Source organism: Natrix helvetica (assembly GCF_964273705.1).
Source record: "Natrix helvetica genome assembly, chromosome: 2".
NCBI lineage: Eukaryota > Metazoa > Chordata > Lepidosauria > Squamata > Natricidae > Natrix > Natrix helvetica.
In genome coordinates, this window is record NC_138552.1 from 74,577,363 (window position 1) to 74,601,450 (window position 24,088).

General features: G+C 38.5%; 1 protein-coding gene across 2 annotated transcripts in view; it reads left to right on the forward strand.

Moving 5' to 3' along the window:
• KANK1 (KN motif and ankyrin repeat domains 1) overlaps positions 1–24,088 on the forward strand; it is a 143,703-nt gene that overhangs the window by 106,397 nt on the left and 13,218 nt on the right. For both annotated transcript variants that reach the window (XM_081942203.1, XM_081942204.1), the window contains exons 3-5: positions 13,087–15,744; positions 20,712–20,870; positions 22,899–23,001. In XM_081942203.1, the coding sequence (XP_081798329.1) occupies positions 13,087–15,744; positions 20,712–20,870; positions 22,899–23,001 (2,920 nt within the window). The remainder of the gene's footprint in view (positions 1–13,086; positions 15,745–20,711; positions 20,871–22,898; positions 23,002–24,088) is intronic.

Genomic DNA, 24,088 nt, shown 5'->3' on the forward strand with positions numbered 1-24,088 from the left:
TAAACGCTGTCAGATGTAGTCTGAAGTAGAGAAAAAAGATTTAGTAAGAATAATGGAGGTGACTAATAAGTGAAGGAAAAAGATACAGGAAAACTCTTTCCTTTCACAGTCATTCATGTTTTCCAGTCCATATTTGGAGAGCCAGAAATCTGAGTAGAGTAACCAATGAAAACCTGGAAGTTTCTTTGTTGATGAACCTACAGTGTATAGTTCAGTGGTTCAACACTTAGAGAATCTTCTGTTGCTGCAAGTATATTCAGGTCAATTTCTTAATTAACTTTTTTCAAGATTTATTATCATCCTGTGTTCCCTAGCAACCAGGAGAGGCAGTTATTACTGGTCTCAGAAGACAGATGGGTGAAGCCAATTCCCTCAGTGCAAGGGCCTGCCTTGAAGAGTGGAGGGCTAAAGAAAGGCACTTAGAAAGACTATTGGCCAGAAACAATTCCACCTGCTAAAGGAACAAACGTGGGTCACGCCTCTCCTATATAAGGGGCCTCACAGATCAGTTGGTGATGGTTCTTCACTGTGGTCCTCAACATTAGCTTGTCTGCTCAAGTAGTGACCCTTAACCCTTTTACTACATTTGTTTGACCCAGTACCCCATTTTAGATTTGAACTCTCTCTTGCCTCTAATTTAAGCTGCTTGAGTTTGTGTGGACTGGTATTTTGAGCATGACGGACTATAATTGTTTATTCAGATGTTTTTACCGTTAAGAGTTCTGTTTAAAAACGCTTTTAGTAAAGATAATAAAACTTACCTACTAAGTGGTATAAGGAAACTGAGCAAAGAGGTGGCTGAGGAGAGTGGCAGATATCGCCTCTTCATGAAAGGCCCAGGAGAAGCATTAAAGATAACTGATTGAGAAACATTAAGAGATATTGTAGTTAATGCTAGCGCCAATCTGCCCTTCTATTTATAAAAACTATTGTAAGGGATGAGTGGAGCGTATGGTGTAAGGGCAGCTGTCACGCTCACAATAATGCTTGGTTTTTGTAATGTGTATTATTGTTTGTAAGAAAGTTAATGATAACTGCTTATAAATGGGAGCTGAAAGAAAGAAGGTTGAGAAAGAAAGAAAGAGAAAGAAAGAAAGAAAGAAAGAAAGAAAGAAAGAAGAGAAAGAAAGCTGAGATTAAAGAAAAATGAGAGATTTAAGAAAGTATTCTAGAAGGGATCCAAACGATGGTCTGGATAGGATGTGAGGAGGAAGCAAGAAGCAAGTTTATGCTTTACAATCATGGTCAGTGATAAGAAGGTTAGGAAATGTGATTCAGAGGGTTTAAAGTCAAATGTTATGTCTCAAAATCTGATTATTTATCTATTGTACTTTGGTCTGGATTGGTCCTTAATAATGCATGTGAAGGCATTCTAGCCATAAGAGTGAAAAATATGAACTTTGACATGTTTTTGCTTCATGAAATTTAAGGAGGTATGTGCATTTGGAAGTCCTTGTCATTGTAAGAGTGGTTGGCAAATTATGTTAAATATTTGTACTGATTTTCTTTTCCTTTCTTTTGGAGCCAATAAAAGAAAAACAAACATTTTTTGTGGAGAGGTAGTTTGGTTTGGGTTTAAAGACACCAGGCTAGAAACTGGAAAATTGTGAGTTCTAGTTCTGCAACCAATTGGGTGATTTTAGGCCACTTCTGAAAATATTGCCAAGAAAACCTCAGGGACTTTATCCAGTCAGTTGCTGGAGTCAGGTTTGACTCAAAATTTTTGCATAAGATACATCAGAGGAGAAATCCCAGTCATAATGGTTTGTTTTCAGGAAAAAGTTTTATGAAAAGTTCCCTACCCTTCTTATGGTTTGGTGGCTTTCTCTCCTTGGAAACAAGGGCCCTGAATCAATATTTTTTCCGTTTTATTGAACTTGAAAGAGTGGGGTAAAGCTTGTTTCCCCTCAAAAAAGTGATAGTAAATGGGCTGGACTCTAAGTCCTTTGATCAGAAAAAAGACCAGAATGTCGAGTGTTTTTGCAGATTTCTTTTCCTATAGCTGCTTTTTGGAAAAGTTGGTTGTTCCTCTTGAGGAGATCAGGGTAATGGCTGGAGAAGGAAGTAGGGACTGATCAGTGGTGGGATTCAATTTTTTTTATTACTGATTCTGTGGGTGTGGCTTGGTGGGCGTGGCTTGGTGGGCGTGGCAGGGGAAGGATACTATAAAATCTGCATTCCCACCCCACTCCAGGGGAAGGTTACTGCAAAATCCCCATTTCCTCTGATCAGCTGGGACCTGGGAGCCAGAGAATAGATGGGACGGGCCATCTATTGGATAGAGGTGGTATTTACCGGTTCTCTGAACTACTCAAAATTTCCGTTATTGGTTCTCCAGAACTGGTCAGAGCCTGCTGAATACAGGGACTCATGCTTTTTGCTTTCCTGGCTCCACTCTGTTGTGCCCTATTGGTTATCTGCTGTGTGCTGCCCCCAAGAGTACATTACATTTCAGTTTTTATCAGCAATCTCACCCCCTGCTTTGCCAAAAATAAAAATAAAAATCCAGTACTGGCCCTAGGGGGAGGAAAAGGTGGTGGTACTTGCTCCATGCATTTTACCTTTTAAACTCTAAATAGGTTTTGAGGAGAAATTGCAGCATTCTTCAAACTTTTAATAGTCTCTTAAATTGTGAATGGAATGGAGATTGTTAGAGAAGGCAGTTTTTAAACGAAATCATGGGTTCCCCAGAGTCCTTACTCAGCCTATGCCAAGAACCAGAATCTCCCACCAGGAGAACAGATTTGCATATGAAAGATTTGCATATGACAGATGTATGAAAGCTAGACTCCAACATCTCATTGTCTCTGGTAGCAACACATAGCACTATGGGGCATCTTGAGGAACTAATATTCATTGAAGTGTCCCCTTACCTAGACTTGGAAAACTCAGTCCTGCATTTAAAAGTTGGGGGAGAGGGTCGTTCAGTTAACTCTCCATAAGATAGTCACTCCATGAGTAGTAGAGACAGGCAGCCCTCTTCCCAGAGCAATTAACATAATAACTTGAGAAGTGTAAGGCCCCGCAGAATAGAATATGACACATGTTTTGGTGGAGAGAAAGAGATCTCTATATTTTGGCTGTTGATTATCTTTTTATTAATTGCCTCTCCTGCTGACACAAATGAAAATGTACCTGTACATGCTTCCTGTTATCTGTGCTGTTCTGATATGGTGATTCACTGACCTTTTGGCATCTAATGGAGCCAAGCAACAAGTTTACTGTGACTGCATACATGAACTCTATTTGAACATCATTCTGTCATTTGGACAAAGCCTATTTGCATTTTAGGGTTTTTTTTAGTGTACATAAAACCACACATCCACCTTGGGATCAGCAATTATTATGCTTATGTGAGAGAGCAATATCAACATCCCTTCTGGCTCCTCTGTGTAAATCATGCAAAGGTGGTTTCTTTTTCAGTCAATCATCTGCACAACAACACACCGTAATACCTAGCAATGAGAACAGAATTATCTTCATAGTTTTGGGGATGTTGTTCAAAGGTGGGAGAGGATGTATTTTCCATGTGGCCTCTTATACCAACAAAGCTGCATTGGCATCCCCAACCAAATATCCTTATTAAGTATGGGTGTCTATACTGTATAAGCAGACATTTGTTATCCGCCATTTGGGTGCCAGTTCCTTTATGCAACAGACAGCAAACTAGTTTTAATGGACTAGATAGGAGAAAATGGAAAGATCAACAATTTTCTATGAATTTACCATAGCTGGGAGTTACCTGAGAGAGAAAATATAAATATTTTTGGAGGGAATTAATTGTGATTTGATTTTGTTTGAATTCCATTCTTGCAGTACTTCTCAAAAGCAGAATTAATCGAATGTGGTGTCCTTTGCAAACAGTATTAAGATTAAAAACATGCTGCCAGATTCCGGGGCAGAACATTTCTTGAAATTCCTAGACTTTGAACTCTGCTATAAGAGCAAACCTAAATGGTCAGTTATTTACTAATCTAAAATGGGTGGGTTAGTTTTGTATCTGTCCTGCCTTATTAACAGTTTTCAATAACTGCTGTCTTATGAACACAGGTTATGTGGCTTTAGGTATATAATTATAAATGTAACAGAATTTATTTTTTATAATAATGTTGTTAAAATTACCCTTAAAAACATAAAAACTAATGCAAACTTAAAAAGAATGAATATAATAAAGTGAAGAAAAAAATATACAGTATAAAAAGGTGAGTTCCCATCTTCCTCACAAGTATAAACAATTTTAATAGCTTATCACCAATACAACACATGATGTCTTCTTCCCTTACCCATCTCTTATCTATAAACAAATCCTTAAAGCCACATTGTTCAGTCCTGATCAGTAAAAGTCCATTAAAGATGTTGAGAGTCAGTTTGGTATATTGATTGCTGGCCAAGAAACCAGGAGACTTTGTGAGTTCTAGATGGGTTACTGTGAGCCAATCATTGTCTCTCAGCCCACCTCACCTCGCAGGACTGAAGTTGGGGGGGAAATAAGTATTATATATGTTCACCACTTTGAGTTATTTATAAAAAATAATAAAGGCAGCTTAGAAAATTATTAGGAAAAGAAGTATGCCAATCCACTGTCCTTTTGAAGGCACCAATCCAATTTTGAGCAAAAATTTGGCTGTGCCATGTTCTCAACTTGCCAGAGTCCACTGTCTTGCAGTTTCCTTACAAGAAGCAGCTGTCTGGAGCACTTGGAATGTAATTTCAAAATGAGATGGGCAGCAAATAAAGTTAGTAAAAATAACAATAAATAATAATAATAATCTCAAGTCCTCTCTTTGTGTCCAGAGATGAATTACAAATCTATTTACCAGCTGCAGTTTTAGGTCACCATTTCTTTCCCCGAAGTCATAAATGTAATATAACAGTTTTTAGAAGATAAAAATGCATGTAGTTAGGGATTATTGTTGATGAGCTTATTAAGGCCCGTCTTTTATTTCAGTCATATCTTTTTGTCTTATAAAATGTGTTTGCCATGCTTTAGCCACATCCCTTTACCCACATCCTTAAGGAAGTTTTTTTGTTAAGTATTTATTTTTAGCTTTTAAATTATAAGCCAGGCTGGGCAAATACGAGCAAAATACAGACTGCCTGTGGTATAGAAAACCAAAAATATTCAAATGCTGTACATAGCATGATCACAAGAGAGAGAGTTATTCTGAGCAGCGTGTTTCAGTACCGCCTTTTTTGCCCTTGTTGGGAGGTTGGACCAAGTGGGTAAGGAATGAGGCCAGTCTGGGAAGAAGAAAAAAATCATTCTTATCTAGGTCTGGGACACCTTCTTTCATTCTTATCCATTTTTGCTTGTTTCATATAATCAGAAAAGTTACTTTTTGTGACTTATGCAGTGTGCATTTTGCCATATTACATTTTATCCAGAAATCTGTACCTTCTGAATTACAATCATCAAATATTTGCATGTTGAAAGATGTGAAGAAGTAGAAATGGATTGGAACTCCATTAGCTGAGCCTGGGCAGGAGGAGAGAATTTTGTCAGGAAATTCCAAATGAGTATAAATAAATTCTCCACAGCAAGTCCTGGGCAATTTGCCTGCTTATGTGTCAGGAGTACATACTCTGTTTAAGGCTCCAGACCTAAGTTCCTGCAAAGAAAACATTGCAGTATTCCCTTCTTCCCAGAATGGTGAGTAAAGCAAACAGATATGAGGGGGATGTGATGCTAGATTTAAGATAACTTTTTGTTTATAGCTTGTTTTCATGTTTAAAATACAAAAAGAGAACGAGAAGTTCATACTTATATTGACTAGCTAGACTTCTGTCTGTGATTTCTTAACATAAAGATAGCACTGTTTTCCCATACAAAGTAAAACTCTGTTAGTCCAAAGAAAAATGCCTATTTATAACTAACTTTAGCTTTAGCCAAACTCATTGTTGGTTTTAACTAGTTTCTTTCTTGATTCACATATTATTTGTATTGATGACTATCTGAATATCTGTTACATTAGTGCATTTCCTTCTAGCAGGTTTTTTAAAATAGAATAGATACAGAAGTGTAAGTGGCATTTGTACTTAGAAGGTTTGTCACTGAAGATCTGTCACCACACACAAAAAGTCACTGTCTTTCTCTTTGCTGGAATGCAGTCATAGGGATAGAAATATTTCCATTCCAAAGCGTTGACGTTTACACCTTTTAAATATGCTTTCCCTCCTGTAAATATCAAGGTTAACTGATTTCTTTAAGCATAGAAGAATTAATTGAATTAATTTTCTTCATATTTTTCCTATTTATGGTAAGCTTTTTTGGTATTTGGCCTTCGTCTGGAAAATAGGTACTTCTCTTTATAAATTGCTGGTCATTTGATTGATGTAATGAAATGTGCGCTCTTTCTGATACATATACATACGCTTTTTACCTTGTATCATTTCTTTCACTTTTAAATATACCTTTTCAGTGCAAAATTGAAGGCTAGGATTCCAGCCAAAATATATTTAGATGTTATTTAACTATATCAGGGGGAAATTATTGTAATTTCATGAAAGAGCGTTCAACTGCCATGGCTCTGTTAGTTATTTGTTTCTTTGAGGAGATGCTTGAATTAACTTTTTAAGCACTGTTTGAATGTTTGATTTAACCTTTAACTACTTGAATGCTTGAATTAAGCATGTGTGTTATGCAGGTCTCTTTACCAATAATATGTTGGAATGTTCTGTGTTGTTGTTTGGACAAGGCATTTTCACTCATTAATCACTCTGTATAATTAATATAAATGTATATTAAAATAGATTTTGGGGGTGTTGGATAAGCCTGAATACTAGAAAAGCTATAAAATGGTACTGCATTGGCAGATCTCATATCTTTACTAACATAGAATTTTGAAAACATTGTAGGTTGTCTTTATGGTAATTCCCACTGAAATTAATGTCTATGCTTATACAATTGTTATCACAGCCAATTTCTCAGATGTTTTGGCCCCTCTTCAGCCTTTTTGTTTTTTTCTTCATGAAATTTTTTAGAACAAAAAAAGCTTTAAAACATAGCTTTTCTAAAGTAGCCTATCCATTTTTAAGCTCATAATTAAACCTTGAGCATATGGAATGTTGCTGACCATTTTTTCTGTTACATTAACAAAGAGCTATTTTAAAAGTAAAAGATGTGTATAGAACTGTAACTCTGTTTGACCCTGTATTTTCATTATAAAAAAGTCGTGCTTTTTGTTTTAAGTTTATTTATCATAAATTTTATTGAAATAAATATAAAGAAAAAATGAAGAAAAACAGATGAAATGATTCGTTAATATGGGGTGTTTCAATTCTTTATTTAAAAAGTACTATAAATATGTAATACATCTATTTTTTTTAAAAAACATCTCTTTAATTGCCTTTACAACAATTATTTTAAAAATGCAGATTTAGGATAGCTGAAAGTGTATTGTAATGCTGCTTAAGCATGTGGACCAAATTTTGTAATCAAAATATTGTTTTATTTAATTGCATGGTTTGCCTTCGCCATTCATAGACGCTGGACAGTTCATAGCAGTCAATATAAAAGTAGCATTAAACATACGAATTATTAACATAAACATATTATCACCAAATATTAAGCAATTCCCAGGTGCTGTATTATACTAATTTATGCTCCAAAATCCTGGAATAGCCTTTGACTTTTTCTAAAATGATGTCAGGAAGAGGTCATTCCAATCTTCTAAGAGAGATACTTATTAGGGTTTTTAAGCATCTATTTGCCTTGTTAATAATGCACTAGTCACCAGTAGGTTTATAGATTCACTTCCAAATGCTTCTCTTCAACCTTATGAGGTCACTTTTCTCCAGCGAACATCAGGCGATGCCTTACCTAGACTGAGTCTACCCATGTGGTAAGAATGTGCCCCATGAGTTCAGGGTGAATATGTACTATGGCTGCCCTTTTCTCTTGTAGCCCTCCTGCCCTAATTTATCTTTCCCCTGAGGGTTTATACAGTACCTTCCTCTACAAAATGAGCTTGTTCTATTGGGCTTTTAATCCAACTGGGTTGCTTAGTGGCAGCCTTCTTTCATGAGTTATGCCTTTATGTCTTTTGTCTTTTATGCATTGCTCTGTTATATAATGTGGAGAGTCAGAAGATTGGGTTGAAATGCAAAGACCGTACATTACTAATAAACAATTCAATATGTATACTATAAAAGAATATATTTTTTTCTTGGAATAACAGCTTTTGGACTAATGATGCCAAGATATTTAAAATAATGTAAATACTAAACAGATCTGCAGTTTTATGCATTTCAATATGTAAAAACATTGGTGCCTATGGAAAATAGATGAGGTTTCCTCCATTTAACCAATCTGATTATTTTACAGACTTGAATTTAGTTGTACATTATTACTGTCCAGTAAAGGCTCTAAAACTTGTTTAGAATCTCCAGCCATAAATATTCATATACATCCAAGAAAAGCATCTTGATGGTCATCATAGGGGTATAACAATTAATAAATACACCATGATTATTAATCACTACGATATTAGAAAGTGCTCTTCTGGATCACATATTTCTAGTTCCATTACAAATGTTGTAGATTTGTTAAACTTAGTATACACCAGAAGATTTTGAATTCCTACAAATATATACTTGACCATTCCATGTAGGTAAAAAAAATATTTGACTTGGGAGGGAACCAATTCATAAATTTAAGTTAACATATACCAGTGATGGCTAACCTTTTTAAATGTGTGCTGCAGCTGACCTAGAGCAACTACTTGTGTGCCCTCAGAGATGGCTCTGTGCGCCACCTGTGGCACGCATCACAGCCACATACCATCCAGAGGTCTAGACCAGGGGTGCCAAACTCAAGGCCTGCGGGATGCTTAAATCTGGCCCGCAGGGTCGGCTTGGAGATAGCAAAGGACCGGCCTATGGTGCCTCTGGAAGCCAAAATCACATGTAAGGGGGGGGCATGGGAGGCCCCCCATCCCATTTTCAGCCTGGACAGCCTCCTTGCTCAAAACACCACCACCCCGTGCCCCATTTCAGCCTGCAAACTGCTGCAGGAGGCCGTCCAGGCCAAAAATGCCCCAGTTCGCCTGGAAGGGTGCTGCAAGAGGCGTCTGTTCCGTCTCTCTCTCTCTCTCTCTCTCTCTCTCTCTCTCTCTCTCTCTCTCTCTCTCTCTCTCTCCCTCCCTCCCTCCCTCCCTCCCTCTCTCTCTCTCTCTCTCTCTCTCTCTCTCTCTCTCTCTCCTCCCCACCCCTTCCCAGCTGGCCTACTGAGGAGAACTACAATGCTGCTCCAGCCTTCGAAGAAATCCAGTTTGACACCCCTGGTCTAGACAATACATTCTGGGACCCTGAAAGGCATAATCCTGTACCCAATTACCTGTAAATTACTCCAATTGACCATAACATGTTGCTTCTGAATAGATAAGGTAGTTTCACTCAAGCTAAGTTCTATTGCTAATGATTTCATGGACACCTTCATGTAGTTTTCATGTCAGCAATACATAAATGCCTCTTGTTATTGTTCCAGACTACCCCTCACAACTTTCTAAAGTAGCACATAATCGTGATCTTTTTTGGTGATGTCTCAACCAAGATTCTATAAGTACTAGTATGAGCAATACTGCTTATGCCAAATAGGTTATTTGTTAATTATGCTTGAGAAGCATTTTCAACTAATACTATTTCTAGTAAAAAGCCTAGAAACTTCTGGGAAGTTGCCAATGGTTATCAAGCCAAATATTAACTATACTGAAAGTCTTAATTTTACAGAGATTTAGCTCCTGAAAAAAAATGTCCCATTTAATTCTATCATGTCATGCAGCAAAAGTCTATAGAAGTTGTTTGTGACTTGTGACACATATAAGCAATTTGTGTTTCATCAGTAAACCTTTTTTATTTGAGAGAGGGAGAAATGAATAAGCAGGAAGTACTTATTAAAAAAGTCTTTATGCAAGTAAAACAAAACCCTTTAAAAGCAAATTATTTTGCCTAGCCGTTAAATTTCTAATGAACTAAGAGAGGATTCATTAGAGTAATGTTAACATAAACAAATGAAATGAAGTTTTAGCGCTTGAATTTTTTGATTCAGTAAAAATGACTATGCACTTTTGTAAGAAAAATAACATAGTTCATCCTGATATTAATGCATTAAACTATGACACAGAGCAAAATATGAGACATTTAAGATAAACAAAACATGATATGTAATCCCAAATATATTATTACTGTAACAGGTTTGACAATATGATTATCATAACAGGAAATATACATTCCTAGAGATTTTCAAGAATTCAAATATTTTAATTCACTGGACTTGTGTAGAGTTTGGTGAATCATTTTCTTGCTTTTTATGAATTTTTAACAAGTGAATTCATATTTTACTGCTATGGGATACATTTACTGTATTTTTTGGAGTATAAGACGCACCTTTTTTCCTCAAAAAAGAGGCTGAAAATCTGGGTGCGTCTTATGCACTGAATACAGCATTTTTTGCCCTCTGAAACCCTGTCCCCTTCACCAAAATGGCTGTGCAGAGCCTGTAGAAGGCTTTCAGAGAACTGGGGGCTGGGGAAGGCAGAAATGAGTGAAAAACAGGTCGTTTTTTTACTTAATTTTGCTCCCTCATCCCCCAGGAGTACTCTATAAGCTTCCTAAAGGCTATACATGCAATTCTTTTGACAAAAAATGCGCCGTTTTTTGCTTGTGTCCCCCCCACCCCCGAGTACTCTGCAAGCCCCATGAAGGCTATTCATGCCTTTGGGGGGGGGGGGGAAAGCTTTTGTGAAAAATGGGGCATTTTTGGGAGGTTTAAAAAGTGCAAAAACTTTTTTAAAATTTGCCTCTTCAAAACCCTGGTGTGTCTTATACTCCAGTGCGTCTTATACTCCGAAAAATACGGCATATTGCTTGAGAATTTAAGCTGAATGATGAAATTAAGGTAGATTCCCTCATGGCAAATTTTTCTGGTGATTAAAGTGCCTCCTCAAAAAATATAAATTGTGATTTTTGTATGTAAAAGAAGAGGTAAAAGTATTATAAACTACATTGGTTATAATACTAACTACACTAACTTAGTTTAATTTTGCATGTAGAGATTTTCCCACATAACAAGCTGGAGAAATGTCACTTGAAACATCTAGATACGTATGAGAGTTTTCTTTCAGGAACAACTTCATTGGTTTTAAATTTGGTTCTCTAAGAATGGCAAATTGTGTTTTAAACCACTTATTAAAAGCTTGGATAGAGAAAGGGTCTAAGGCAGGGGTGTCAAATTCGATTTAATTGAGGGCCACATCAGGGTTGTGCTTGACCTTGGGGGGGGAGGCATGGCCCTCTGCCAGTGAAAATGGAGCTTAGAGGCGCCCTGTCCCCTTGAGCTCTGTTTTCACTGGCAGAGGGCTATAGGAGGCCGTCGCAGCCAAAAACAGAGCCTGGGAGGGCCGCACATGGTCCTCCCAAGCTCCATTTTTGCTGGCAGAGGTACCGCCGGCTGATCCATCGCTGTTTCCAGGGCAGCCCCACGGGCCAGATCTAAGCATCCCATGGGCTGCATACGGCCCACAGGCCTTGAGTTTGATACCCCTGGTTTAAGGTAATTTTCATTAAATCAAAATGAGATTTGGTGAAGCACAGAATGGGCTTGTCTTCAATCCTTCCCTCTGAGCCTGAGTAATAAAATCCCCAGAAGAAGTTAAATGGCCAGGCCAAGTATAATCTTTATTATTTGCATTTTGTTCATTAATCAATTGCTAGTTCATTGCTCAGATATTTCTTTTTATAGGGAACGTACAACATAATGAATTAAGGTCTCCTGCTTGAGCAGGGGATTGGACTAGAAGACCTCCAAGGTCCCTTCCTATGTTGTTATTCTATGTTCTAAATGTTTGTGTGGTTGCCTTAAAATTTTCAGGCAAGTAACTCTTTTCAGGACAAATCAAAATGTGTCATCCCATTACTATTTTTAATAAAAAATAATGCAAGCTTTAGGACTGTGATTTTTTAAAGTGGCTGAGCTATTAAAACAAACTAATTACATACCAAACAGGAATGGAAAAGGAAATATGGGGGGAGAGGAGGGCCTTCCCTAGTGCAGAAAATAATATAAAGTCATTGGTGAATGCTTAGCCTATTAAAGTTCGTGATCTGTTTATTTATACTCATGCTGGAAACATTTTTCCCTTTATGGGATGAAGAACGAGCAAGTTGAGAGACAAGGATTTTGCAAGCAAACAGTTTCTGTGATGTATGGAACTATGATTGCAGGAAATATTCCAAAGCCTGGTAGACTTTGGACAGAAGTATGTGCAGACTGAAAAAAAGAAATGGAAAGGTAGTATTAATTAAATGAAAACATTGCTGTCGGTGCTTACAGGCTTTTATTGTGTGTCTAGGCTGGGGAATGGGGCGGAGGGGATGAGCAGCAGCTCGTACTGCACGCCTAGGCATAAATGCTCTTTTTGAAGGCTCACTGTAGATGGATTGTAGTTTAATTTAAAATGCTTTGCTGAAACATGTGTCTCCTGGGACGGCAGGAAGCTATCCTGTCCTGACATTTGAGCTGGTAGTTTCTGTTTCAGCGGAGATATTTTCGACTTGTCTTGTAAATTATGTGCATGCTATAAGAATATGAACGAGGTAACATGAACAATCCTACACGAAAGTGTTCCTAAACAGAGAGTCGGTGTTCCTTTGTATTGTTTTGCTTTTATATTTGAGTACATTGAATTAAATTTCTCTGCTGGCTGTTTACCATTTATAAATTCAGGATGTGTGTGTGTGTGTGTGTGTGTGTGTGTGTTAACCTGTTAACACAGTTTGCCAAAGAACACAGGTCCATCTCACCTTTCATCATAGAACAATGCAGAACTATCAAATACTAATTATAAGCAGTGATATTTTTAAATGGCTATATGCAAACCCATCTCAAATGCATGCGTTTATTTTGTATTTTATAATTAGATGACCCAAACTTAACATGAAATGTGAGTCTATGCTGAAAACTGATTCAAGACATGTAGCGCATTCTCCAGGGGAGTATGATATACTGGTTCTGGTATTTGAAAGCATCACTGTATTTTTAACTTCTAGTACGTTTTTTAAATGTTGCATTGTTTCTTTTTCTTTTTCTAGAAAACGAAGAAAATGCCATAAATGGGGAGGATGACAAAATTCAGAAAGATCCCTATTTTGTGGAGACACCTTACGGCTACCAGCTTGATTTGGATTTTCTCAAGTATGTGGAAGATATCCAGAAGGGAAATACTATTAAGAAACTGAACATTCAGAAGAAACGGAAAGTGACACCACCTTTTGCTCCTGTCAAAATTCCTTCCAATCAGTACAGTGGATGGACATCAAATGAATCTCTTTCTTCATCCAACAGTGATGAAAACAAACATTCGTCTTTACTTTTTACAGCCCAAAGCCAATTAGCAGGGACAACTTCTGCAAGGCCTTCCTTGGCATTTGAAGCTTCTCCAAGCTTCCTAACTATCCCTGAAAGCAAACCATTACTTCCTCCTTCACCACAGCTGCCTAGACACAACCTTCGAGTTACAAAAACTCTCATGGAAACACGTAGGAGATTGGAACAGGAGAAAATGGCAATGCAGCCCATCCCTGGAGAAACCCGGAGGCCTAGGCTTTCCAGTTTTGGAGCCATGGGCTCCACCGGCTCTCTTCCTTCTTTTGTAGGATCCAGTAGCCAGAATCAGATGTGCCAGCAATTTCAGAATGGCTATCAAGGCAATGGAGAGTGTAGTCTTTATCTGGCCTCCTCTTTGGGCAGTTCTATTCGGCATAGCCCATTGAGTTCAGGAGTATCAACACCTGTGACCAACGTGAGCCCAGTGCACCTGCAACACATCAGGGAACAAATGGCTATTGCCCTCAAACATCTCAAGGAACTGGAGGAGCAAGTCAAAACCATCCCTGTGCTCCAGGTTAAGATCTCAGTACTTCAGGAGGAGAAAAGACAGCTGGTGGCAAAGCTCAAAAGCCAAAGAATGGTCAATCAGAATGACACAGGCACTTTCAGAAAGAGATCTTACAGTGCAGGAAATGCAGAGCAGTGGAAGCACCTGTCTTCGGTCAGAGGCGGCGGGGAGCTTTACATAGACTGTGAAGAAGATACGGGGAATGTGGGGCACAGCACAGAGCAGGTAGAAGAGTTCAGGCACTTGACTGCTGAAGTGCAAGCACTGGAGAAGAAAATCCAGGACAGCAGTTACGATATTTCCTCTGTGCGAGGCAATCGAGCCAATGTAGCAAAAGAGAATAGGTCAATTGCCGTCGGTGCAGATGAAAGCATGAATGATATTGTAGTATATAACAGAGCTTTGAGGGCATGCAGGGATGTAGCCGTGGGAACAGAGGTGAAGACTAAAGATTTTGTTGCTGGGGTGTCAGAAGAAATGCTTGGTCTGTCTACTGAGGCTGAGAGAGAGATAGAACTTCAGCATCAGATGATTGAATCCCTTAAAGAGAAAATCTACCGGCTGGAGGTTCAGTTGAGGGAAGCCACTTACGACAGAGAGATGATCAAATTAAAGCATGAGCTTCAGGCAGCTGGATCTAGGAAAAAATCAGACAAGGCATTAATGGCACAGCCCCTTGTCTTTAGCAAAGCAGTAGGCACAGAAATGCAAATGAGAGACCAAATGGTGGGAAACCACGTGGATATTGTTGATTCTTGTGTAGGGAACAGTCCCCAGATGAGTAGCATTGGTGTATTGTGTAGGCCTATGTTGCAGAGTTCAGCTGTGGGGCCAGATGTTCCCATGAATTGGTGGATTGTGAAAGAGAGGAACGAAATGTGTGATCGTTGTACTGGGAGTTACGTTGAGACCCACAATAAATGTGTGGGCACAGAAATGAGCTTCTGCGAAACCGGGGTCAATACAGAGGAATTGGTGGACAGCTTAAGCCTGAATAAGAGAGAACTACAAATCAAGGAAGTGTGGTCACTTGGCTGTAGAGACTCTTTGGATCTGACATTGTGTCCAGCTAAAGAGACCACATCTTGCAGCACAAACACAGAGACTGCTTGCAGAGCCAACTCTGGAATCATGGCAGTGCCTTGTACAATTAACCAGGGAACCAATACAATATTAGAAAAGGCCGATGGATTCACCAACACAGAAATGACGATTTTGACAGATTCCAGCACCAATACTTTGTTGAGCACTTCTGATAAACAGACAAACACTGTGGCTGTGGAGCTGAAGACGGTGGCTGTCGGAGATGGTAGGGTCAAGGATGTAAATACTGCTGCTAAAACTCGTTCCATTGGTATAGGGACTTTGCTTTCTACCACTGCTAGCTTTGATAAATCTTCTCTAACAAAGACCAAAGACTGCGGAGTAGGTCAGATCAGTATTCATGAGAACTATCTAGTTGGATTAAAAATGAGAAACATTGCCTGTGGTCCACCACCAGTTTCTCTTGCACCACCCAGCACGAGAAGCATTGGTGTTGGGGATGATTCTGTGGATGATTCAGGGAATCCCAGCACTGATAGCCCATTTCCTCTGCCCGAAATAAGGACCGGCCTGGACCATTATATTGAACGGGTTCAAAAGCTTGTTCAAGAACAGCAAATGCTCCTTGCTGAAAATTATGCTGAACTGGCAGATGCTTTTGGAGAACCTCACTCACAAATAGGCTCTCTCAATTCTCAGCTCATCAGCACTCTATCATCTATCAACACGGTCATGAAATATGCAAGCACAGAGGAACTGCGCAGCTTAGAGGTACCAAAACAATGCACGGACAAACCTACTGCTACAGGTAGGCAGAGTGTATTGAATCTAAGCTGTTGTAGAGAGCAGTTTTGCCTTAAGCTGCAGCTTCTGAATGTATGGGGATTTGTAGCTCCTTAGCATATAGTGTCTGAGAATTAGGAAAGTCATTGTTTGATTCCTCAGAAGTTCACATCTTTATGAGAGAAAGAAATATCTTTATTTCTCTCTAAAGCAGTGTTTCTCAAACTTGGCGACTTTAAGTCCTGTGGACTTCAACTCCCAGAATTCCCCAGCCAGCTATGCTGGCTGGGGGATTCTGGGAGTTGAAGTCCACAGGACTTAAAGTCGCCAAGTTTGAGAAACACTGCTCTAAAGGGAACAAGAAGGAGTTTGATAGCCTTTTTCCAGCTAACCAATTTTATTTACAGGCATAAAATATTATGAGCTCCAGATGCCCATTATGAGCTTTATGCCTTCTAATAAAACCGGTTAGCCGGAGAAGGGACTTACCAGTCTCCTCGTGATTTTTTTTTTTTTTTTGCTTTCCAAATTCCCATAGTGGCATGAATTTATTTGAAACACTGCTGTTTATTAAAAAAAAAAAAGATCTGTTTTCAAAGTGTTGCTATGGATACAAACTCTTAATGCCAAATGTTAGTATTTGTGTAAGAGATAAGAGATGCAGGCTTTGCCACTGTCTGTAATGTTTTCGTGACTAATAATAATATAGGTCTGCACAAAATATTGTACAGCATTAGAAATGGTCTAGGTTTTTTGTATGATTCATTTGAGCAGAGACGACTAATAATTGCCTCGTCCTCCTTTATAAGAGCCCCTTTAACAACATCTTTGTACCCCTGTCTTTTTTCTCTTAGAGAGGTTCCCCCCCCCCCTAAAATAATTGCTTTCAGATGGGACAACATCTGAAGTCTCAGAATAGAGGCAGGTGCTACCGGTATCTAAAGCAAGGGTTCCAACCTTTGCAACTTTTAAGACTTGTGGACTTAAAGCTGGCTGGGGAATTCTTGGAGTTGAAGTCCAGAAGTTTTAAAGTTACTAAGGTTGGACACCCCTGATACCAAGAGAAAAGTCATTTACTTTGCTGAGAATCAGGATTCTAGAAAGATTGGGCTGGTATGAGCCTTCTCCATTCTAGAGTTCACCTGCATTTTTCTAAAGTCCTTGCTCTCGGCCCTACCCAAAAATGGCAATGGTTTTTCCTTCTCTTTCTCACTGTAGACAATCAAATTCCACAGGCTTCATTTTCTTCCATCTCCAATTACTTTTTTATTTCATCTTACAGTTAGTCCTCAACCTATGACCACAATTGAGTCCCAAAGTTCTGTTACTAGGCAAGACAATTGAATTGAATTGAAATTGAAGTGAATTTTCACCCCATTTTATGACCTTCCCTGCCACAGTTGTTACGTGAATCAATGCAGTTAAGTTAGTAACATGGTTGTTAACTGAATCTGGCTTCCCTATTGATTTTGCTTGTGAGAAGATTGCCAAAAGTGATCACAAGATACACTGCAACCGTCATAAATATGAAGCAGTTATCAAGTGTCTAAATTTTGTTCATGTGACCACACAGATGCTGCAATAGTTGTAAGTGTGAAAAACGGTCATAAGTCACTTTTTTCAGTGCCATTATCATTTCGAACAGCCACTACATATATGGTTGTAAGTTGAGGACTACCTACCGTGTTTCCCCGAAAATAAGACAGGGTCTTATTTTCTTTTGACCCACAAAATATGGTTCATGCCTTATTATAAGGGGAGGGCTTATTGTTTTGGGGTTGCCGGGCAGCTGCTCTCTTGAGAGAGGGCTCCTGAAGAGGCGGGTCTCAGGGGCAAATAGCATCCATGAAGTGACAATGCTCACGAGCAGCCACCCGGCAAACCCCCTTTCCAGGAGGGCACAGCGCCATTCACTGACCTAGGGGTATCGCCAAGCCGTGTGAGCGCCTTTTGCTGCCCCCAGAATGCCTCTAGGTCAGTGAATAGTGCTCTGCACGGCTGGAGAAGGGGGTTGCATGAGTGGCTGTTCCGTTCCCTGCTTGCGTGCCTCCCAGCTTCACGATGCCATGGCGCAACTCTCCCTGCAGAGCCAGGGCACCACTGCTGCCGCCGCCATCCCAACATGGCTTTTTCTGTGGCTTCCAAACCACGGAGGTAGGGTCCCGAGTCTTCCGGCAGTGGCCGCTCTGGGAGTCCACTCTATAGTTGTATGCTCTGGGAGTATGCTCTGCCGGCAGCAAGCCCACAACCATAAAGCAGGCTCCCAGAGTGGCCACTGCCGGAAGACTCGGGAGACTACTTCTGTGGTTTGGAAGCCGCAGAAAAAGCCATGCTAGGATGGCAGCAGCGGTGGTGCCCTGGCTCTGCAGGGAAAGTTGGGCCAGAGCATCGTGAAGCTGGGAGGCGCGCAAGTGGGGAGCGGAACACCCGCTCATGCAAACCCCCCTCTCCAGCCGTGCAGAGCGCCATTCACTGATTTAGAGACATTCCAAAGGCGCCAAAAGCCACGGGAGCTGGGGGCAGCGAACAGGAGCTCGCCCGGCTTGGCGATACCCCTAGGTCAGTGAATGGTGCAGTGTCCATCTGGAAAGCGGGTTTGCCAGGTAGCTGCTCGTGAGCGTGGTCACTTCACGGATGCTGTGTTGCGCTGCTGCGACAGTGCAACACAGCCATTCGCTCCTGAGGTTGTGCCCAGCTCTTTGGGAGCCCACTCGCAAGAGAGCAACTGCCCGGCAACCCTCCTCTCCAGCTGGGCACAGCGTCACTCACTGACCTAGCGGTATCCCGAAGGCATCAAGCAACGTGAGCACCTTTGCTCCCCCCCGGTTCCTGCGCCTTCAGGATACCGCTAGGTCAGTGAGCGGTGCTCTGCCTGGCTGGAGGGGGGAGGATTGTCCAGGGGGCTTACTTTTGTGGCATGGCCTTAGTTTCAGGACATGTCATATTTTCGGGAAAATACGGTATATTTTTATTTAATATTGTTCTCCCTTTTCACATTCTTCTCACAGTATTCTAGTTCTTTTCCCTTATTCTGTCTTCATCCAACAATTTATTCGTTTGCGGTTTTTGCTGAAAGAAGAGAGGATAATATATGTGAATGTTTGTGCTTTTGTATGAAAGAGAGGCCTGTGTGCCTGAGAGTGGTTTGTGTCTGCATGTCTTGATGGAAAATCAGTCTTTATGAAAAGAACTCCTTCTTTTACAAGCAATTCATTTTAATCACTGTTACTTAATTCAGTCTGTATGTTTATGTGCCCTCTGCCCTAATTGGAGAATGATGTATAATAAATTGTTTATGCTGCACAAAGATTATGATAAATAACTTGTACATAATTTTATACATGAGGTTGCTCCAAAATACTAATACACAAGGAAAAAATTTCCAAGAACACTCACTTTAAATTAATAAATAGGTGTTATCGGTAGCATGCTGTTGGTGGGTTGACACTTTATCTCCATAGAGCTAAAAACATGGATCTGATACTATTGGGCCATTTCTCTTAATTTCTCATGCTTTCCAAAAATACGATGACAAATTTTACTCTTACATAATGCCATCACTTTTAGTACAGGAATAATATGTAAACAATAGGTTACTTTAAGCCAAAATAACACTTTACTGATTTGTTCAGTACTTGACTTCTGTTGTTTTTGTTTCTCCTATTTCTTACTTAATTTGATAATGAAAACAGTAGTTTAGTAAAGATTTTATTTTATAATGCAGTTTTTAAGAACAGGGTTTAAGGGGCTCCGTAGGTTTTTTATTTTAAAATCTGAACAAGGAAAAAAATGGCTTTCTTTCTTTGGTCAAATGTACCCAAAACAATTCTCTGAATACTGAAAACATTGTCTCTAGCTGTATTTTTCTTCTTTTTTTGCACAGACCTCATACTTAAATTAAAGGCTATAGAACAGTAGTTTCATGTGTCAAACAAGCATCCAAGATCTTTTGCAATCTGGGACTGTTTTGCTGTTGCATTCCTATAATCCTGAAAATGTTTTCCTTTTTCCTGGTAAGGAAGTAGTTGCAGTGGAAACTTCTTGTTATCCATCTGCAATTGTTTAGGACATTGAACTAAATGAAAAAGCAAAACAAAATTGATGAATGGTTCCGCCACTTATTAATGGGAAGAAAGTATGCAAGATAAATCAGCTGCTCCAGCTGCTTTTAGTATCTTCCAGGAAGTGTTCTACAACTAGGAATTGGCCTTCTGCTCCATTTCACTATATTATTTGCTGTAATCCTTTAATTTACTTTCCAATGTAGCCTTTTACGGTGTGCCACACATATATCTACAACAACCAACTAGAAATAATTGTAATCAATATGACAAAGGAATATTGCATCTCCTTAATGTTCAGTGTTATGACAGAAGATTGACTGACTTATTTTTTAAATCACATTATTTATTTCCACCCACTCTGGTTCTCATACTGTAGCTTGAATGATAAACATTCAAGTAAACAAGCTGTATTCTGGGTTGCATTAAAAAGATGTAAAACAGCTGCTCCTTGTAATAAATTTTCACATTTTTAATGATTTTTTAAAAAAAAAATACACGTAGTTTTAAAAATAAATTAATAAAGTTTCAAATGTTACCATCTGAAATTATTTTAAATTCATATATCTCCCTTTTAGTGGCTGAAAAAATGTGATGCTATTTATAAATGCATTTATATTGTTATTTGTAGATTTGTAGATGAAAAATTTATTATTTTTGTCCCTTAGAAACAAAAACAGGAAGGTTATTTTTGCTAACTCAATGAATACTGCACACTAGGGATGTCTAACTTTGGCAACTTTAAGACCTGTGGACTTTAACTCCCAGAATTCCTCAGCCAGCCATGTCTCAAATATTGGAATGTTTGAATTTGATTATAGAAGAAATATTAAGCAAAAGCATTTTTATTTGGCAAAATACAGCTTTTTTTTTTGTCAATATAAGATATTTGGGTCCACAAGGTGACACAGTAATTCCCATCTAATTCCAGGCTCTTCAAAATTGATGCTGGGGCAGGAAATCGGGACCATAAATGAGGAGAAGACTGCAATAATTGGAATGAGACAGGACCAAAAAATTTTGACTTCCCAGGATAGCACATTATCTTCAATTAATCTTACAGATGACCAACTTGCCTCTGGGCTTTATGGTAATTCTGTTATGCTACTGTTTGCTCTGTTATGTTGTTTTTTTTAAACAGGTTGGTCATTTTATAATAGTATAGTTCTCAAGTGAAATGGTACAAAAGTTAGATAACTCGTGAGGAAAGATTGTAATTGGCCTATGGAGAACTATAGGTGTGGTTTTTATATATTTGATCTCTATTCCCAAAGTAAAATATGCTGACTATAATTTGAAATAATACTGGATACAATCTAGTCTAATGCATCCCAATAACCTATGATGTAGGCTGAGAAATTAGTTTGCATTTTGTTAATGAAAGCATTTTGTTAATGAAAGCATAATATGTATATGCACCTTTCTTTTTGATTTATTGTATCTGCCTGCTTATCCTGCATATGGTCTGTGCACATATTTTAGTTGGCATTTAATTGCCTTTTTATGAGGTGGTTCAGGAATTCTTTAAAAAAAAAAGACTTATATTGGCCAGAAAGTTGGATATGTAATTTATACTCAGGAATTATTTTAATTATCTTGGCAACATGTTCAATCTGTACACTCAATTTTTTAAAATTCCATAGGTGGCTATACATCTATGAAAAAATCATTTAGTTTATTAGTTTATTATTATTACTAGAGAGTCAGTTTGTTGTAGCAGAGTAGAAACTGGGAGAGTGTGAGTTCTAGTCCTGAAGCACAAAGCCACCTGGGTAACTGTAGGCCAGTCACTCACTCTCAGCCTAAGGAGGAGCAGTGGCAATCACATCTGACATTGGGCATACTGCAAATCCCATCAGCCACAGACTGTCAATTGGGAGGAACTAGAAAACAAGTTTTTTCTGCAGTCAATCCTGCCTTACGGAATATTCTGCTCTGAGCTATTAGAATGGCCCCAGCCCTATTGGCTTTTCGCAAAGCTTTACAAACTTGCTGTACATTTAATTTTAATTTTGTATTGTATTTTGTCATATTCTCCACGGACTGTACACCGCCCCGAGTCCCTTTTGGGAGAGGGGGCGGTCTAGAAGCATTAAAGATTGATTGAGATTGCTGTTTACCTGGGACTGGGACTGGGAATGTGTTAAGGGCCTAGTTACTTGGCTTTACCATTAGTTAATTAATCATCCCAGCTGCTGTTTCTACTTATCTGCTTTGTGGATAATTTTATTGTTTTAATATTTTTAAATTGTTTAAATTGTTTTATAATTTTAGAGTTGTAAGCCGCCCAGAGTCACTTGATGCTGTTGGGCAGCTGTAGAAACAGAATAAACAAACAAACAAACAATAATTAAATAAATAAATAAACAAACAAATAAATAAATAAATCCTGCCAAGAAAACTGAAGGAACAAGTTAAGGCAGTTAACCTGAGTCAATTGTGACTTAAACACTCTCCTCCCACAAAGAAAACCCTGCTAAAATTTAAAAGCCATTGTAAAGATATTAAATGAACACATGAATGGGGAGGAGGCTTGCACCATTCAAACTTTCAAAAGCTTGGCCATGATATTATCATATGTTTGTTTGTTTATTGGATTTATATGCCGCCCTTCTCCCAAAGGACTCAGGGCAGTGTACAACATTTAAAAAAACCACATATTACAAAAGTTAAACAGGAAATTAAATAAAGTATCCAAAAACAAACCCAGTTAACATTAACAATAAAAATTTAAAAATTAGATTAAAATTAACAATTAAATTAATCATTTATTTTATTCTGTTCAGGCCAGGGCGGCTTCCTGGAAAAGCCAACTTTTTAGGGTGCATCGGAAGGACCGGAGGTCAGGGATTATACAAAGCTCTGGGGGCAGCTCATTCCATATGTGGATTTCTATCCCTTGCATGAATAATGTATACAACAATGCTCTAAGGTGGAGATACAACTGGGATAGGTTTGAACATATAGCCCCGTTGTAGTGTGTGGGAAGTCTGAAATCTCTGTCCATAAGTTTCTTGCACATTTTAAATTTGTCATTGGTCAGAATAGCTTAACTTCAGGATATTCATAGTGTTGATACAAATCTTCGTTAACATAATTTCTGTACCTTTTTCGGTAGTCTATGCAAATGATGGTATGTTGAAGTCCATCATGAAGAAAAAAGATGGGAAAAAAGATGAGAATACAAAGAAGAATTTGCAGTTTGTGGGTATTAATGGCGGGTAAGACCTTACAGTTCTGAAATTAGATTTTTTTCTTTTCCAAATCTATAGAAGTAAAATTATAGTCATAAATTGATATTTGATCATAAAACTATAATATCATAAATTATTTGCTCCAAGGTATGTAATTTCAGTGAAATTCTCAATACGTCTTGTGGGGAGAAAATGCACTGAAAAGATACTGTTATACAAAAACAGTATCTTTTCAATCTATTTTCGCCCCTCAAGACATGTTGAGATGATCCTTGATATCATTATATGAATATAGTAATTACATATTTTTCATTTTCCTGATATTGAGCAATAGTTTTTTGGGAGTAAAATGTTTTAATCATAGGGGTTTTTTTCAATCAAGGTTTTGGAGAATTTCTTAAAATGAGATTATACTTCTCTTTATCCACCATTTCAACATCTCCCACCAGATAAACTGTAATTTTAAAAATAGAATTGATTTTCACAAACAAATATTTTCTTCCAATATATAGAAGCAATTGAGAGATAGAGATTCTAATTTCTTTGAGAGCATTTTACACACCCAGGGGGAAAAAAACTTTGCCTGATTATTTAATACTTAACATAAATCAGGTTTCTCATTACTCATTTGATGAATGGTTGCACTTCCATAAGTATTGTGTTGTATTAGACAGCTTATTAACATCATTTGGATGTTTTGCCTGTTGATGAAGGAACTTTGCCATTTATATAACTTTTGAAAGCCTTCCCGTAAAGGCCCATGGAAGAGAAATATTTAGAAACTCTTATAAAAACAAAAAGGAGCAGAGGCACTCAACTCCTGGGGAAGGAAATAGTTTTAGAAAGAAACTTAGACTAACTCCTCCCTTACACACTGAAGTAGAAAAGAGACAGGAAGAAAAGACAGTCACACTTGCAAGATTCTATTAATATAGCCTATCAGTGGATCATTGGAACGGTCACTTCTAGTCTTTTTTGGGAGTCTGTTTCTTGATCTGGACAACCACAAAGTGCTGACACTTCCCAAGGCTAGTATAATCTGTAAAGCACTAAACTGGAGAAAGCTGGGATGTAGCAAACGAGTTGCTTTAACTTTGAATATGTATGTAATGGT